The sequence below is a fragment of the Ptiloglossa arizonensis genome, chromosome 6 (genome assembly GCF_051014685.1).
Source record: "Ptiloglossa arizonensis isolate GNS036 chromosome 6, iyPtiAriz1_principal, whole genome shotgun sequence".
Lineage (NCBI taxonomy): Eukaryota > Metazoa > Arthropoda > Insecta > Hymenoptera > Colletidae > Ptiloglossa > Ptiloglossa arizonensis.
In genome coordinates, this window is record NC_135053.1 from 21,260,001 (window position 1) to 21,278,530 (window position 18,530).

General features: G+C 46.7%; 1 protein-coding gene across 3 annotated transcripts in view; it reads right to left on the reverse strand.

Moving 5' to 3' along the window:
* The window catches only part of LOC143148321 (homeobox protein caupolican), a 205,498-nt gene that overhangs the window by 70,241 nt on the left and 116,727 nt on the right, over positions 1-18,530 (reverse strand). For all 3 annotated transcript variants that reach the window (XM_076314567.1, XM_076314569.1, XM_076314568.1), the window contains exon 3: positions 3,926-4,059. In XM_076314567.1, the coding sequence (XP_076170682.1) occupies positions 3,926-4,059 (134 nt within the window). The remainder of the gene's footprint in view (positions 1-3,925; positions 4,060-18,530) is intronic.

The window sequence follows — 18,530 nt, forward strand, 5'->3', positions numbered from 1 at the left end:
TACGACCGGCGTCGAAATCCAACGTCGATGTCTCATTTTGTCAACGGCACGCGACACATGGTCCTCCGAAATAGACCTCTTTCCCACGGAAACTCCCCGACCGGCGCGAGTTTCGACCCGCGCGAGTTTCGAACGAGTATCGTTCCCTTTCTCGAGCTCGTTTCGACGAGTACCGTTTCGTACGCGCTGGAAAGTTGCAAGTTGAACGAAATGCGGGTCGGTGCGACCGCGGTGAACCAACACGGAAGCACACTGACGCGGATTTCCGCCGATTGACCGAATTGCTCCGATTCATCGAACGCCATCGGTTTCAAGAGTCTTGAAAGCGGGGACAAATCGGATTCGATCGGTTAAAATTCGTAAAATCGATGAATTTTTCTCTCGATCGATCGAATGGTTCTCGTAAGTGTTCGAAGTGTCTCGCGCATGTTTCGAGGTAAACGTTGACCCCGGATATAGCGACACTCTCGAAGTACACGTTCCCCGGATACAGCGATCGACTCTAGTTAATTTTCACTTCCTGAGATGTGAGATGCAGAGATTGTGTTCCCTACCGTCGCTCACTCTTCTTCTCTGATTGTTTAATCGTAGAAAAACACACTTCTGTAAGGAGACACAAGTCCCTTTGTGTCAAAGGGACAGAATATTCCCCGGATACAGCGACACGGTCGACTCTACTTAACCCTTTGAACTCGAGAAGAGACACTCGGTCACCACTCAATTCAGTGTACTTCTTCCAATTGGGGCAAATTTTGTGACTTGAAATTCAAATTGGAAATTAGGTGTTACACTGTTTTAAGGTGTAAACACATGTATGTCAAGTATTGAAATAAAAATATTCCATTCGGTATTAATTTTTCGATTTGAAAGATTTCATCGAGGCGCCAGTTTCAGGTAGAGAAAACGCTTCGAGTGCAAAGGGTTCATTTTTGTCTCTTCAGAAGTGAAACACAGAGGTTACGTTCCCTACCGTCGCTCACTCTTCTCTTGTCCTTGTTTAATTATAGTAAAACACACTTCTGTAAAGAGACAAAGGAACAGAATATTCCCTTTCGTTCAGTTCGAAGTTCAGTGATAAGTTTCTTCTCTTAGTCTCGTGTAAGACTCATGGTGAATAAATCGTGTCAAACGTAGAAACAAGTAAATCCACGTTTACAAGTTCAGTTATATTCTCTTGAAAATAATAAAAAGTCCTCACTTGTCTTCGAAAGGAAAATTTAACATTCTCGAAGACACTAAGGGTCGTAATCATCGATCATGACCCGTGTTATCCAAACTTGAATCCTAGAGCTTAACTATAATTAATTCTAAGAATCGACAGCCCCAAAATTACTTAGAACCGACCGTTCCCCGGATAAAGCGACTCTTTCGAGGTAACAGTTAACCGGGTAACTCGTCCAACGTTTCACAAAGACCCTGTACGCGTCCATTACGGTCGATTTCTCCCTTTTAATTTTAATTTCTCGCTCGATGAACGATCCGTTCAGTCCCCAACGACGTATTTTGATCTATCGCTGTTGTATCTCGCGATAGAGAGGCGCGTCCACGGCCACGTCGACCGAAATAAATTCCTCGAGTCGTAAATTCACTAGTCGGTGGTTTTTCGTCCGCGGCGGTGCCATTATTAATCAAAACAGTCGGATCGCCGAACGAAAATACGCGCCGCGTCGGGAATACCGGTAGAAAATCACTTACGGACGATAGAATGTTTACGGGATCGGAGTGTCGTCGTAAGCGACGACCTCCTCGCGCCGTCGATATATATTTCCCCGCGTGGAAACCCCCATACCCCGCCCCCTTCTGCCCCTCTTCTTCTTCTTCCTTACGCGAGACGAAGCACGAGGGTCCTCGGCGTTGACAGCACCCTCGTAACTCTTATCCAACGCCGGGAAGAACGAGTATCCGGTTTGCTCGTCACCCTTCTTACGGATTAATTGTCGCCCACCTTGACTGAACGAGCGTCACACGTTGCACAGTTTCCAGGCACGATGACGACGAACGGAGATTAAACGGACGCGCGCGACGATCACCAACCAACCGGCGATTTCGTGTTTCGTCCAACGAGCGCCATCTAACGACGAAATATCTCGTCGAGTGGCGCGAGATCGTCAATCCGAGGTTTGCTTCGTTTAGTTTCGTAACTTGTGACGGAGGATTCACTTCGATGGGTGAAATTTTCTCGGTGTTAATGCACAGAACTTTGGAATTGAAAATGCAGTGCGGAAGAACCTGACACTCGTGGTTTTTTGGATTAGGTATCTCGAAAACTGGTCTTTGGAGTCGTAGGGTCCTTCCATTTGGGGATTCAATTTATCTCGCGACACAGTGTAACTTGTGTATAGTTAAGGTACTGTGAGTAGTTGGAAAGATGTTATTTGAGTCAAGGAGACGTAGTACTATGTGTAAGAGTATTCAGAACTTAATTTCTAGACTCGTAGAATTCTTCCATTCGGACATTCAATTTATCTCGTGACACTGTAACTAGTGTATAGTTAAGGTACTGTGAGTAATTGAAAAGATGTCATTTGAGTCAAGGAGACGTAGTACTATGTGTAAGAGTATTCAGAACTTAATTTCTAGACTCGTAGAATTCTTCTATTCGGAGATTCAATTTATCTCGTGACACAGTGTAACTTGTGCACACCTAAACTACTGTGGAAAGTTGAGAAAATGTCATTCGAATCAAGGGGAGTGTAGTACCACGTGTAAGAGTATTCAGAACTTAATTTCTAGACTCGTAGAATTCTTCCATTCAGAGATTCAATTCATCTCATGACACAGTGTAACTTGTGCACACCTAAGCTACTGTGAGCAGTTGGAAAGATGTCACTCGACTCAAGGGGAGTGTAGTACCACGTGTAAAAGTATCCAGGATCTGATTTCTACACTTGGACAATTTATCTCGCGACACAGTGCAACTAGTGCACACCTAAGCTACTGTCTGAACCTGGAAAGATGTCACTCGACTCAAAGGAAACGTAGTTTCCCCATGCAAAGCGCAAACATCGAAAAATTTCTACACAGACCGTCCAAGACCCTCTAAAACCCTCTAAAACACTTAGCTCCCATCAGATGACATCTTTCCATCTCTTCTCACTACATTACGAGACATCGTGGAACCATTTGATCGTGAACGTCTCTCCTGAACCTGGAAAGATGTCACTCGACTCAAAAGAAACGTAGTTCCCCCGTGCAAAGCGCATATATCGAAAAATTTCTACACAGACCGTCCAAGACCCTCTAAAACCCTCTAAAACCCTCTAAAACACTTAGCTCCCATCAGATGACATCTTTCCATCTCTTCTCACTACATTACGAGACATCGTGGAACCATTTGATCGTGAACGTCTCTCCTGAACCTGGAAAGATGTCACTCGACTCAAAGGAAACGTAGTTCCCCCGTGCAAAGCGCATATATCGAAAAATTTCTACACTGACCCTCTAAAACCCTCTAAAACCCTCTAAAACCCTCTAACACCCTCTAAACCCCTCTAAAACCCTCTAAAACCCTCTAACACCCTCTAAACCCCTCTAAAACCCTCTAAAACACTCAATTCCCGTCAGATGACATCTTTCCATCTCCTCTCACTACATCGAGAGACACCGTGGAACCACTCGATCGTGAACGTCTCTCTTTGCACCTCGTTTCGACGAGTTGGTCCCACAGTGAAATTCTCACCTAAAATTACGCTCTCCTCTCTCTCTCTCTCTCTCTCTCTCTCTCTCTCTCTCTCTCTCTCTTTCGCGAGATATTACGTATTCGCGATAACGATAACCGTTTCTGGCGGTTGATACGCGTAGGTACGTAGAGATCAAGTCTCCTGTTCCAATGGCGGCAACCGGCGCGTGGTAGGGGCACGCGGTGCTCGGGCGGTGGTTTAATCTAATGGAGCCTCGAGACCATGAAACTCGGTGATAAACTCACCCGTAGGCGGCCAGGGTTGGATCGTAGGGGTAGTAACCCGTGGCAGCAGGTTGAAGGGCGGCCGTGCCCCATGCAGCGCCCATATCCGCCGTCATGCCCATCCCCGTCGTGTCCTTCAATCCGTACGGATTTCCCTGCAACGGAATCGTGCGATTGATTATTACCAGGAACTCGACTGTCCAAAAATATTAATATTTTCCTATCGATCGTGTCAACACCTGAACAATCCCCGTACGAGCGTTCATGTCGAATGTTCGTTTAGTTAACACGAGGTACAACGTCTCGAAGGTGCGCGTAAAAATGCGAGTGTCGCGATATTCGATAACACCTCGTCGTCGAACTTCGTTCCAGATATAAATCCAATAACAAGCTGCATTCCTTTGGCTTTTTATAGCGTATCGGATCGGTGGTACGCAGACTCGTGCGACCTGTGCGTAAACGAGTCAAAGGTGTCGATCGTTTCTCGAAAATAATTTTTACCCGCGAGATCGAGACCCAACGCGATTCAAACGATCCTGATACGTAGCACCGTTGTCGTTCAATGTACAAGTGTTCACGCTAAACGATTCTTTGTTGCATCAGTCGAACGTGACACACTGTTCGGTGTTCGAACGCACGGTTCCGACGTTCCGGTTACGTTCGAGATCGTGTTCTCGGTCGAAAATATTTTCCCAACGTTTCGGTTCTTTTATTCGCGACACTCGGATCGTTTACAGCGAACCGGACGAGACACCTGTCCAAGATTCTTCGACGGTCTACAAATTTATTCCGAGTAAAAAAGAAACGTCCGCTCGCGGGACGTTGTCCGGGCAATAAAGCGCGTTCGCTCCTCGTAAATAATTCCGTGTGAAATAAAACACGAGCGATCTCGCGCGAGTTCGCGGGACCGTGTTCGCGCGTGTTGCGCAAGCAGGTGTTATTGTCACGCGACGACACTGTTCGCAAAATGTAAAACGGGAGGAGAACGCGCGCCTAAGACGCGCGCACGACCAGCGACCAAACAAATCGAGACACGCGTCCTTCGGGTGGTTCTCATTTTTGCGAACCACCGACCGGAAAAAATACTCGAGACTTTGGAACGGAGCTGATTGGTTTTGTTCGCGAGAGTGTTTCCATGATCGCTTCGACGACGCGTCTTTCGTTAACAAAAGGGACTGGCACGGTTTGTGGAGCCGCGTTGAAACCGTGTGCAGAAAGACGTAACAATATGCGAGGGTTTGCCAAACATTTCGACCATCCACGTTACAAAATTTATCGTGCACTAGGAATTGAGAATTTTGTACAGTACTCGATAAAAGTAATCTCGACCTCTTCGTTAATTGTCAAGTGTGTCGGGAAACGTAACATTTTCATTGTGACGATGTTTTAACACTTATCGTACACTAGGAATTGAGAATTTTGTCTAGTACTCGATAAAAGTAATCTCGACTTCTTTGTTAATTGTTACGTGCGTCGAAAAATGCAACATTTTCATCGTAACGATGTTTTAACACTTATCGTACATTAGGAATGGAGAATTTTGTCCAGTACCCGATAAAAGTAATCTCGACCTATTCGTTAATTGTTAAGTGTGTCGAAAAACGCAAGAATTTCATCGCAACGATGTTCCAAAACTTATAATTCACTACATATTGAAAATTTTGTCCAATACTCGATAAAAGTAATCTCGACCTCTTCGTTAATTTGTTAAATGCGTCGAAAAACACAACAATATCTGGAGTTTGCTAAAAATTTCGACCACCCATGTTCCAAAATTTATCGTACACTACGAATCGTCGAAAATTTTGTACAATACTCGATAAAAGTAATCTCGATCTCTTCGTTAATTGTTAAGTGTGACGAGAAACGCAACATTTCCATCGTAACGATGTTTTAAAACTTATCGTGCATTACGAATTGAAAATTTTGTCCAATATTCGATAAAAGTAATCTCGACCTATTCGTTAATTGTCAAGTGCGACGAAAAACGCAACACTTTCATCGCAACGCTGTTCCAAAACTTATTGAGCATTACGAATTCAAAATTTTGTTCAATATTCGATAAAAGTAATCTCGATCTCTTCGTTAATTGTTAAGTGCGACGAAAAACGCAACACTTTCATCGCAACGCTGTTCCAAAACTTATCGGTACTGCTAGCGCAGAGTCATCGGAAGTTTTTCCTGATAATCGATAAAACTAATCCCGGGGCGTGCACCGATTGATAAATCGACGTGTCCGTTTCCTCCTTCCAGCCATCTGATCTCCATTTTCTCCTCGCCCCGTGTGGAAACAATATTATACCACGGAAGACGCAACAATTTGCAAAATTCGTCGGAAATTTCGCGTCTCGATGTCCCAGAACTTATCTATACGCTTCTACGTGTATACATTCACCGAAAGTTTTCCCCAATTATGGCTGAAAGTAATCCCAAAGAGTACACCGATCGATAAATCAATGTACAGTGTCTTGCTTTCCCGTTCCTCCAACCTCGAACCCTATTCTCCTCAACCCTTGTCAAAACAAGTCTACCATTTGCCAACGATTTCGCCTCTCGATGACCCAAAAGCTTCTCGCTGAACTTCTGGCACAAAATTACCGAAAATTTGTCTCAATTATCGACACAAGTAATCTCAAGGTGTCTTTCTCGTTCCTTCGACCTGACCTTCGTCCTCTGGATGCATATCAGAAACAATCCAAAGATGCACCGACGCGTAAAATTCGTCAAAAAACGTTCCACCTTAATGTCTCAAAACCGATACACTTCTGCCACCGCGAAATCGTTGAAACTTTTTCCCAGTTATCGATAAGAGTAATCGAAGTTGTACACCGATTGATAAATCGCTCTCTCTCGTCTCTCGAACCTGACCCCTATTCTCCGCTCGATTCGAGCCGGGCTACTCACGGTCGTGACGCAATTTATGCAAATGTCCCGGGCCGAAATAAAATCGACCGATCCATCATCCGAACACGAGCGAGCGATCCGCGCGTATTCACCGCAACGAGGTCAGGAACGCGGGTTCGATCGACCCGTTGGATCGAGCCACGTACGCCCACGAATCGGCGTCGCGACGTTCCTTCGAAGCTTTACTCGAGCGTGACGCGCTACGGGAATCCAGGAACGGTTATCTCCGTGAAATCGCGAATTTCACCGTCCTTTCACCCGCTCCGTGGAAAAGGGGAGAGTCTCGATGGGGTGAAAGAGAGCAAAACGTCCTCGACTTTAACCAGTGCGGCGCACGAGCGGTGTCTCGGTCCCGATACGCGCGCGAGCCATCGAAAAATGAGCCGAATCCCGTGCGCGCAAGGAGTGGGGGAACAACGAGCGCGCGCAGTTGTGGGCGTGCCGCGGAACGAAGTGGGGGCGTACTGTGCTACGGAGTGGGGACGTACCGTGCACCGGAGTGGGAGTAGTAACGGGTGTTCTTATTGCAGTTACACAGAAGCATATGTTACACCTTTTCCAACGCTTTGCGAAAGTCTTCGTAGTGATGCATCGACCACGATCAACGTAACCGGTAAAAATGAACCCAATCGTGAAGTTTGAGAGGGCACCGAGCGACAGAGTGAAGAGAGGATTATTCGACGGAGTCAGAGTAATAACGGGTGTCTCTACTTTAATTAAGTATACCGATACAATTATCTACACCCGTTATTTCTCTCTTTTGACGAAGCTCTTCGTAACCTCGACACCTCGAAAATTAAATCGAATTAAAAGTATCGGAAAAAGATAGCGTAAACGGAGTGGGAGTAATAACGGGTGTAACTAATCTATAAGATACAACGGTACGTATTTCGCGTTCACCGCTCACGCTGTCTTCTCCCGTACCTCGCACAAGGGATTCGGCTTATTTCTTCGGTTACGGTGATCGGTGCTTCGAGATGTCGCTACGAAGAGCTTCGTGGAGACGCTGGAAGCATTGCGAGTGCCCTCGACGATATGGAGAGAGAAAGACGACGAGGGAGGGAAGAGGCCGCGAGACGGCGGCGTGTTCGGTGGCTAATGGTAGCACAATGGGATATTATTAGAGCGAAGGCTTAGAGAGGCGTTTGGCGCCAGGAAGTTTCGCGTTACAGCGATCGGGCCGTCGACTCTCGTCGTCCTGGTTCCCCGACTCTTAATTCCCCAGGGGCCCATCCCCTCGTTTCGATTTCCGAATCCGCCGCCGCCGCGGCTACCCTCCTCGCCACGATGTTTCTTTCCCTGCCGTTTCTTTTTTATTCCGCAGCGTGCAGAGAGCGAGAAAGAGAGAAAGAGAACGAACGAGAGAGAGAGAGAGAGAGAGTCAGCGCACGGTCCTTTTCCCTCCGGTCGATCTCGTCCCCCTCGAGTACCCTTTCCACAGAAGCGACTTTAATGGCTGAACCGCGGGTGGTCCAGCGTCGACGCCTCGGACTATTGTTACGACTGCAGAACGCGCGGCTCGGTCAGCGTCCGATTATACCAGCGAGCGCGCGCCCCGAGAATCTTCCGAAACGCGACACTCGACGAACCTTGACGAACGTTTCACCTCGACAACGGTCTCCAGGACACTTTTCGAAGGATTTGGACGTTGAATTTTTCAGGTAAGGGGTGTTATGGCCAACGAGGAAGCAAAACCTTGAAAATTGTTCGAATACTGACGCTTTAACGAGTGCTGATGATCTTACTGTAAGTTGTAGTGTAACGACAGTTGCTAAATTGAACCCTGTCGAAGGTTTGACCTCGACACTGGTCCCAAGGATACTTTGGAAAGATTTGGACGTTGAATTTTTCAGGTAAGGAGTGTTATGGCCAACCAGGAAGCAAAACCTCGAAAGTTGTCCGAATACTGACGCTTTAACGAGTGCTGATGATCTTACTGTAAGTTTTAGTGTAACGACAGTTGTTAAATTGAACCCTGTCGAAAGTTTAACCTCGACACTCGTCCCAAGGATACTTTCGAAGGATTTGGACGTTGAATTTTTCAGGTAAGAAATGTTATAGCCAACGAGGAAGCAAAACTTCGAAAGTTATTCGAATACCGACGCTTTAAGGAGTTCTGGTGGTCTTCCTGTGGATTTCAGTGTGTTGCCAATTGAACCCTGTTGAAGGTTTGATCTTGATACTAGTCCCAAGAACACTTTTCAAGGATTTGGACGTTGAATTTTTCAGATAAGAGATGTTATAGCCAACGAGGAAGGAAAACCTTGAAAATTGTTCGAATACAATAGCTAAATTGAACCCTGTCAAAGGTTTAACCTCGATACCGATACTGAGGACACTTTCAAAGGCCTTGGACGATGGATTTTTCGGGTAACGGACAAACGAGGTAGCGAAACCTCGAAAGTTGCCCGAATACCGACGCTTTAACGAGTTCTGATGATCTTACTGTAAGTTTCAGTGTAACGACAGTTGTTAAATTGCACCCTGTCGAAAGTTTAACCTCGACACTGGTCCCGAGGACACTTTCGAAGTATTTTTCGAGTAACGGGCGAACGAGAAAGCGAAACCTCGAAAGTTGTCCGAACATCGACGCTTTAACGAGTTCTGATGATCTTCCTGCGAGTTGCAGTGTAACGACAGTCGTTGAATTGTTTTACGATTCGAGATCATCAATTTTGCATAGTTTCTCTTTCAATTAAATATACACACGGAATAATTAACAATTAACGATTGCAACGATACGAACGATTTCATGTAGCCGTTCATGGAGAACGTTTAAACGAGAAACAGGAACTGTTTAAACGGTCGAGAGTATCTCAGAGACGGTTAGAGTTTAACTATTTAAACGAATATCGACCGTCTAACGCGCGGTGAGATTCAGGAATAGAATATAATTTCCCATGTGACATGCAGAAGGACAGAAATTTCGTCGATATACACAGCGACAAATCCACGTTTGGAAACGGTAAGAGTTAATTATTCACGAACCGTCTAATATGTAAACAAGCGTAACATCGAGCGCGGGAAACCTCGAAAAATGACAAACTGTAAAAATCTATGGATAAAAGAGAAAAAAAAATCGACGAAACGTATCAGAAATAATACAACGAAGAAATCTATAACTTAATAAACTCGTACACCGCGGTGAGATAATCGTCAACGAAATCACGCGTGCGCGCGCGGGCGCGCACGCGTGACAATTCCGAGGGTAGGTGGTAGAATTTTTTCCGAGGCGGCCGAGTTCTCGAAGGGGTATTTAAATTTCAGTGTAGCAGATCGTCGGCGTTGCGCGACGATATCGTAAAATTCAACGATAACGGCGCGGACGCGACATTTGTCGCGATCGGATGGCCGGCAATTTACAGATTGAAATTCGCGTAAATTGCAGCGACGCTATCTCGTCGCGTTTCCCTCTCTTGTCGTGACCCGCGAGTCACCCGTTTCGGATCGGAAACGATGCCGCGGCCGATTATATCGGCGGGGCACGTGCACGCGCGGCGTGTATCGCCGCGTCGCTCTGCTTTTGCGCCCGACACGCACACCGCCACGACCGGCTCGCAAAATTATTAAAACGAGGGGACCGTTACCGCGCGTCAATTCGATTAACGACGGATTCCCGTACCCGTGTAAACGCTTCTCGGTTTTCTCGTACGAATCGAGCGAATTCGACTCCGCGATCGTTATTTCGCACGAAAGGGTGCGAAACGCCTGTGTGATTATCACTGACACGAGAAAAGGGGTAGGACGACACAGCCGGCGAACGATCGTACAATTCGTGCACGATTCGCGTGTACGTTTCGTTTCCGCGTACTCGCTGCGGAGTAACTACGGCGCCCGAGTACAGGCAAAATCAATTGGCCGCTCGGGGTCGGTGATGCACTACCCCCACTCTCGTCGCGCGAGCTCGCGTTCTCGAGTCGAAAGAGTTGAAGAATGAAAGTATTATCATCGAGAACACTTTTCAAGAATGAGAAACGAGCGAGAGTCGTCTACAAATGTTAGTAAAAGGAAAGAGCGTACAATTGTGTAAAGAAATTCTGTTGTACAGATAATTCTTTACAGAAGAATATTTATTCCCTTCGCTTCGGAATTCGGCGCCCGAGTTGTGGCAAAATTAATTGGCCGCTCGAGGTCGGTGAAGTACTCCCCCCACTCTGGTCTTCGGTTACCCCCACCCTCGATGCATAAACTCGCGAGCTCGCGTTCTCCGCGAGAACGAAGAGAACATCAACTTCCGAACGCTATATAATCTAACAAGTTTGTATTCTCGACTCGAAAGAGTTAAAATATCGGTTCACAAGGGAGATTATTTTCATATAAAACACTTCTCGAGAGTGAGAAACGAGCGAGAGACGTCCACAAACGTTAGTAAAAAGAAAGAGCGTACACTTATGCAATGAGATTCCGTGGTACGCGTGATTCGTCGCGGTAGAATATTTATTCCGTTTGTTTCTCGGTTCGCGTTCGACGTCGTGGAAAAAACTCGGCGCCCGAGTCGAGGCAAAATCAATTGGCCGCTCGAGGTCGGTGAGCTACTCCCCCCACTACGATGTTCGGTTACCCCCACCCTCGACGCTCGAGCTCGCACTCTCTACTCGACGAAGGGATACAGACAGGACGAAATCTATTCACCGTTGGCGTTCGAGTTGAAAGAAATTGAAACATTCCGCGCGCTCGATATTTCTTCTCACGCGTAGCGGAGACATCGTTCCGATTGGAAACGCCCGTAAATGGAGAAACGAAGCGGAAGACAGCGGTGTACGAATGACTGGTTTAAAAATACCCAAGTTCCCTCGAGAGCCGTCTCCTCGCGCCCGATTAGTATGCGCGTCGAAAAGTTTTCGAAACGGTCGTCGGGACGAGGAAAAACGAGCCCGAGGTAGTAGGAAATTGTTCGAACGTAAAACGAGAAACGTCGCGTTAAATCTTTCGAAGGATACTACAAGTTCGAAGCTCTAGCGGCAGTTGTTCCGTGATAATTTAATTAACCCTCTGCGCCCGAGAGGCGGCTCTCGCCCACCGTTAGAGTCGATGCTGTAACTCGTGTGATTCTCGGTTATCGATAGGTCGAACGCGGCGAGTCGACAATTTTCGATTTCTTCGAAATTCGAAACACCTCTACCGATACAACCACCTGAACATGTTTCTAAAATGTGTTTCTATTTACGTTCAAAATCTCACGCAACGAAATGATTTCGAGTGAGTTTCGAAGTCACGCGTCGCAAATTGCGTAAAATCGTCTCGAGTTGCCGATAGGCCTCAACGTAAAAGGTCTCGAGTGCAAAGGGTTAACGGCACAAACGGAGACGATGGGAGTATCGACGAAACGATGACGAAGCCATAGAGAGCTTTCAACAGCGTACAGCTTTCGAACAACGAACGCCCGCGTGCGAGAACTGGCGCGCTTCCCTCGCAAGATGACGAGAATCGTCGTCGAGGAGAGAACCGTCCGCTCGAGGAGATCGTGCACCAACTTGCGTCCTTTTTCTCTTCTCTTTTTCCCTCTTTTTTTATACGTTCCCCCTTTGTTGAACAAGGACCACCGTGCTCGCCTTAAAGAGCCCCGGTTTTTATTGGTCCCTTTATCGTTCTCCCCGGTTCTCGCGCCACCCACTTCATTCAATGCTAATCCGATTCTTATTATATTATAATGCTCGTCGAAACGACGCCGCGCCGCTCGGATCGTCGGAAGCACGTGCTTCCTGGTTAACGATCCGCCGGTCCACGAAGGGAAGAACGAGGCGCCGCGGTTCGAGGGCGGGAGGGAGAAGGGATTCGCGCGATCGCTATGAGAGGAGTGGAGGGGGTGGGGGGAGGGGGTTGAGAAAACTTCCAGAGGCGCAACGGTTGCGCCGCGACGCCGTGGGCTCTCTCTCTCTCTCTCTGGGTGCTGTTGGTGACCTTATTCGAGTCGCCTCATTATGTAAGAATTTTGTTACGCGCGCGTCGCTGCCAACGGAATCGTGCAAGCGGGGAAAAAGAGTACTCGAGTACCCGATTCCAGTCTCGAACCGTATATCCCCTCGAGACTTCCCCCTTTCGCGACCTTAAGCCGCGTTTACACCTGCGCGACCAACGGAACAACGCGCTCGAGGTCGCCGAACGAACCTAAGAATCACACGAACGAGTGAATTTCATCCGAACGTCGAGTCACGATTTTTGAATAATCATACGTTTTCGGAAATTTCGATAGGAACGTTCGTATGTCACGTGTCTACAGATATTTTAAGCGACGACGAGTAGGATACCGGTAATCGATAGTTCGGGAGGCGACCGACGCTTGCAGCGGCCGTCGGCGGGCACACGTGGGTCAATATAGACCCGTATCTACCTTTCACTATTTTATCATCGCCTTGTCAGAGAGAAACAGTCGCTCAATGTACTCGTCGCGATTCGAAGAAAATAGACGGGGAGTTTTCAGAGCGTGGGTCAATATAGACCCGTATCTACCTTTCACTATTTTATCGTCACCTTGTCAGAGAGAAACAGTCGATCTAAGTACTCGTCGCGACTCGAGGAAAATGAACGTAGAGTTTTCAGAGCGTGGGTCAATATAGACCCGTATCTACGTTTCACCATTTTATCATCGTCTTATCAGAGAGAAACAGTCGCTCGAAGTACTCGTCGCGATTCGAGGAAAATAAACGGGGAGTTTTCAGAGCGTGAGTCAACATAGACCCGTATCTAGCTTTCACTATTTTATCGTCACCTTGTCAGAGAGAAACAGTCGATCTAAGTACTCGTCGCGACTCGAGGAAAATGGACGTGGAGTTTTCGGAGCGTGGGTCTATTTTGACCCACGCTTGGCGAAGAGTCACGCGCGTAAACGACGAATCATTCTACGGTTCACCGAAAATATACCGTACGAAGTATTTTCTCGAGAGTGTTGAATTTATCCACTCCGGTATAATTGTTACAATATTTACAGTAACATCGTACCGTCTCGATTAGGTGTTAATTGGCAAAGTGTATGGAAAATCGACGGATTAACCGTGATCTCGATACCTCTCGATATTTCCTATCTCGTACGTACAGAATTGCTCGAGACTCGTCGATACCTAATCGCTCCCGTCGCTACTTTCGATTACGCGCTGCTCTCGAGACGTTAACCACGATTAGATCGAGTTCAGCGCGGGAAAACGAATCGTACGATCGCGGAGGCGGTATCGGTGAATCCTCCGCGTTCGTGGATTCTTTTTTTCCGACAAACCTGATACTCGAAACGCGACTACAGGACTTTAAATCGGTTCCTAGACCCGCGAGTTCTCGGCCAGCCATTGATTCCTACTTATACATACGTCCTAACGCTGAACGATCCTATGTCTATGACAGGGACGTCTGTGAGTCCATTAGCAGGCACTTCTCTCTCAACCTAACGTTCTTCTTCCCCCCTGGTTCCTTTCCTTTCCCCGAAACTATCCGCAGCCAACCAGAGAATGTATAAAAATTTCTTTCGACTCGATCGCAAAGTGACGAGACTCGTGAAAACTGTTAGGAGACGATTAAAAAAATTTAACCTGGTCGATCGATTGCGAGAAAGGAACAAAAGTATGTAAATCGTGCCTGGAAAAGGGTCAAGGCGAACGTTTCACAGAACGCAAGGCGAACACCTGCGAGAGGCAGAAGTGCCTCGAATTCGTTTCTTATCGAACGTGACAACATATTATTTCACTCCGCGACCAATACACACGTATCTCGGCAACGATAAGATTAAGTTATATTCGATTCGCGTTACTAATAACACCCTCCACGATAAGATTAGTTCCCGCGCGAAGCAACGCGCGAGCAACGACTATTTTCGCGCGATAACGCAGCTTCGTGACTCCGTTCCGCTGTTCAGGGTTGACGAAGGAACGGTTCGCGGTTACGGGACCGCGTGGTGACCTTGGAAGTAGCCCCCTTTTGTTTTGTTGGTCGCTGACAATGTCGTTCAAATTCTCAGTCAAGTAAGACAATTGCAAAAAGTGTTCTTTTATGTTTCTCTCGGTATTTGTGACTCTGATCGCGACCTTGAAATAAGGAACCCCCTGTCTCCCTGTGTAAAAAATTATTTTGGGATAAAGTACTTCGTAGATGGAGGCCTTAAAGTTCAAAATTGCAGGGAACTCCTCCTCGAGTCGATCTTCCACACTTAGTAAATAAAATTTTGAACTCTGGAGTCGTGCGGTGACCTTGGAAGTAGCCTCCTTTTGTTTTGTTCGTCGCTGACAATGTCGTTCGAATTCTAAGTCAAGTAAGAAAATTACAAAAAGTGTTCTTCTGTGTTTCTCTCAGTATTTGTGACTCTGATCGCGACCTTGAGATTGCGAGCCCCCCGTCACCCTGTGTAAAAAATTATTTTGGGATAAAATACCCCATGGGTGGAGGCGTTAAAGTTCAAGATCAGGGGAACCCCTCTACGAGTAAACTATCGACACTTAGTAACCAAAATTTTTAATTCTGAACTCGCCCGGTGATCTTGGAAGTAGCCCCCCTTTTTGTAACCCCCTGGCAACGACTTTAATTTTCAATTCCAGCAGGTAAATGAGCAAGAAGATAACGAAAGATAACGATACAAAATTATTTCACTATAAGGTCCCCCCGTAGGTGGAAGAATTAAAGTTCAAAGCCAAGGGGGCCCAGTTCGATCCGAAATCTACGATTTCGACACAAGTACTCCTCCTGTGCGTCGATAATCTTCTTAGCGAAAAAGTTTCATAATCTAAAATCACGTGATGCCCCCCTTCCTCTAACCCCCACCATCGACAATTTTTTGATCTAAGCAAACACTCGTCGACCCCCTCCCCCACTTAAAAACAATTTTACAGCGAAGCATATCGTTCATGGGAACGTCGAAGTTCGAAGTCAAGGGGAACTAACTCAACCCGGAATCCATGGTCCCAATACGGAGAACTCCCCCCCCCCCCCCCATGTGCGTCTCGCGGTGTCCCTACAGACCCCCCTCCTTCGAGCCAATCCGAGTGGGGGTGGAACGGTGAACTCGTCAAAATTCTCAAAATTCCCGTTGACCAGTCGCTTATGACATTCCGAGGGGGGCAGGGAGGGGGTGGAGGAGGGAGGTTCGGCGTCACGCGGAGGCTGAGAGATCGTCGCGTGCACGAAATTGCACGACGCCGACTGAAATTCCACGAAGGACTGGCCAGAGCGGCCAGAGGGGGCTGGCTTGCAATTTATCGCGATAAAGGTGCAAAGCTATGACGTTCGACGCATCGTCTCACGACAAATGGCATTCCAGGAGTGTCGATCGGTCGACCACGGTCGACTAATAACGCCAACTAGCGAGATAGAGGACCGATCGAGCATTTTTCGCGCGACTTCTCGAGGACGACCCGGTGAATTCGTCGATGGTATCGACCCATCGAAAAACGGACACAGTGTGTGCGTATATGTGTGTCTTTTCTTCGATTCGATCGAGCTTCTCTCCAATTAAGATCTTCGCGAGGAGAGACTCTCGTGCAAGGAGAAAGTGACGCGTCGCGCGAGTCAGCGCCGAATATTTTGGCCGCTCACGGTCACCGACGATCCCCACTACACCGAACACGTCCTAAGTTTCGAAGTAATTATATCACGAGATGGATAACACGCTACTGTGTCGGAGATCTTCTCCTTGATCTCGAACTTTAACAGTTTAATCGATTACTTTGTTGCAAATCATTTGTTTTTTCTAAATTAACTTCCTTCCCCTTGAACTCGAAACTCTTCCATAGACGTGATCTCGAACTTTAACGGTTCCATCGATTACTTTGTTGCAAATCATTTGTTTTTTAAATTAACTTCGTTCCCCTTAAACTCGAAACTCTTCCATAGACGAGATACTCCGTAATAGAATAATTTTTCCACGGGTTCTCATAATCGAAAGCACGAACTCCAAATTGAACTCGTCCCCCTTGACTTTGAACATCCTTCCACCGACGTACATTGTTGCAAAATAATCTTTCACATGGAAGATTCTCGCAAATACGTAAACACGTGCCGCGAGAAAGTATAATAATCCGCGACCGCGCACAGGCCGGCGACCTTGAGCAGCCAATACATTTGGCGCTCACCCGAGCAAGTACCCAAGCCGCTTGAATCGACCCTACCGCTGCTCTCGTACATCCACCCTGAACACTGCACACTATCTAATCGAATTTACCCTAAAACCAACGTTACTCTAGCGTCTACTCGAGTCAACTCCTACTTCTCAAACAATTTCAACCGTCCAATACCATTCTTCGCGGGAAGTTCAAATCTTCCGCACCTTTCGTTTCGACGAAAAAGCAAACACTCCCGAAACCGAGCAATCCCTTCAAGGGTGGTATCCACGTTGAATGTTTCACGTTTACCGGTGCGTTTACGCGCGGATTACCATCCGGCGTGGTCAACGAGCATTACCGGGAGACTCGGTGGCCAGACGGCAGAACGATCCTCGTGGAAGCAAAGAAAAAAAAAAGAAAAACGAATAAAGATCGGTGGCCGCGACGCGGGCGTGTATTTACCCGCGGCGCGGTTTACATACATTAAGTCCGTCGGGCCGAGCGTTCGCGCGGTACGCGCGTTACGCCGAACCGAAGCGTGCAAGGCACATTGTATCGCATGCGAGCCGCGCGTAACTGCCAATTATAAGAGCGTAAACGCTCCGCGATTACGAGCGCTACGTGTGTTACGCTTATCAATGGGCCGTAAACTAACGCATTTCGCGATATCGCGGATCGGAATGCCTCGGCCGACTCTTTCGTACCGGCGGCGGAGTCATGCGAGCGGCCCCGCGAGCGTTACGAGCGGACACGCTCGCGCCTCTCTCAACGTGGCGCGGATTATTAAGCGCCTTCGTTTATTGAACGGATCGCCTGAAATCCCGGCAAGCCTTGTAAACGAGATAACTCGCCCCGAAACGCTCCGGGACGCGCGTAACCGCGATACGCGACGATTCGAGGAGCGAGCGTGCGAACAGATTCCGCTCCGTTTTCACCGCTTGCGATAGTTTTTGTACATCCCTTATTGGAAATTCTCCTCGATCGTTTTTTTATTCTTCTCGATGAGAAAAATACACGAATTTTGGTTACTGGGTTTGAGGTCAACATTGGAAGATGGAATACTAATAATAATATACTGATAGAGTTTTGTAGATTATTATTCGATAGATTGAGGAACAAGAGGAATTTTTGAGATTGATTGTTGGGTGTAGAATAAAATTAGTTATTAGGATAAAAATCTGATGTGGAATTTTAAATAAATTTCTTTGTCAATGGAGTTGATACTAGTGGAAATGGTTGGTAAATTTAGTGTCGAAGGCTCTGTCGAGGGGATCAAGTTGAATCCATTTTGCTTCAGTTAAGAAATTCATGATTGCTGTTTTTACTAGTGTTTTGTGGGAAATAATTTTTATATTGTGTTTTACAGAAAGTAATTTTAAAATTTGTCAATTTTCATGTTACTTCGAAAGAAGCTGAACGATCAGGGGGAATTTTTCTCTAGAAATTGCTTCAGAATTATCGTACAAATCTTTTTTCGAAATCGCTTCAGAGTTATCATACAATTCTTCTCAAAATCTCTTAAGAAATATCGTACAATTCTTCTTGAAATCGTTTCAGAAATATCGTACAATTCTTCTCTCAAAATTGCTTCAGAAATATCGTACAATTCTTCTCAAAATCGCTTCAGAAATATCGTACAATTCTTCTTAAAATTGCTTCAGAAATATCGTACAATTCTTCTCGAAGTCGCTTCAGAAATATCGTAC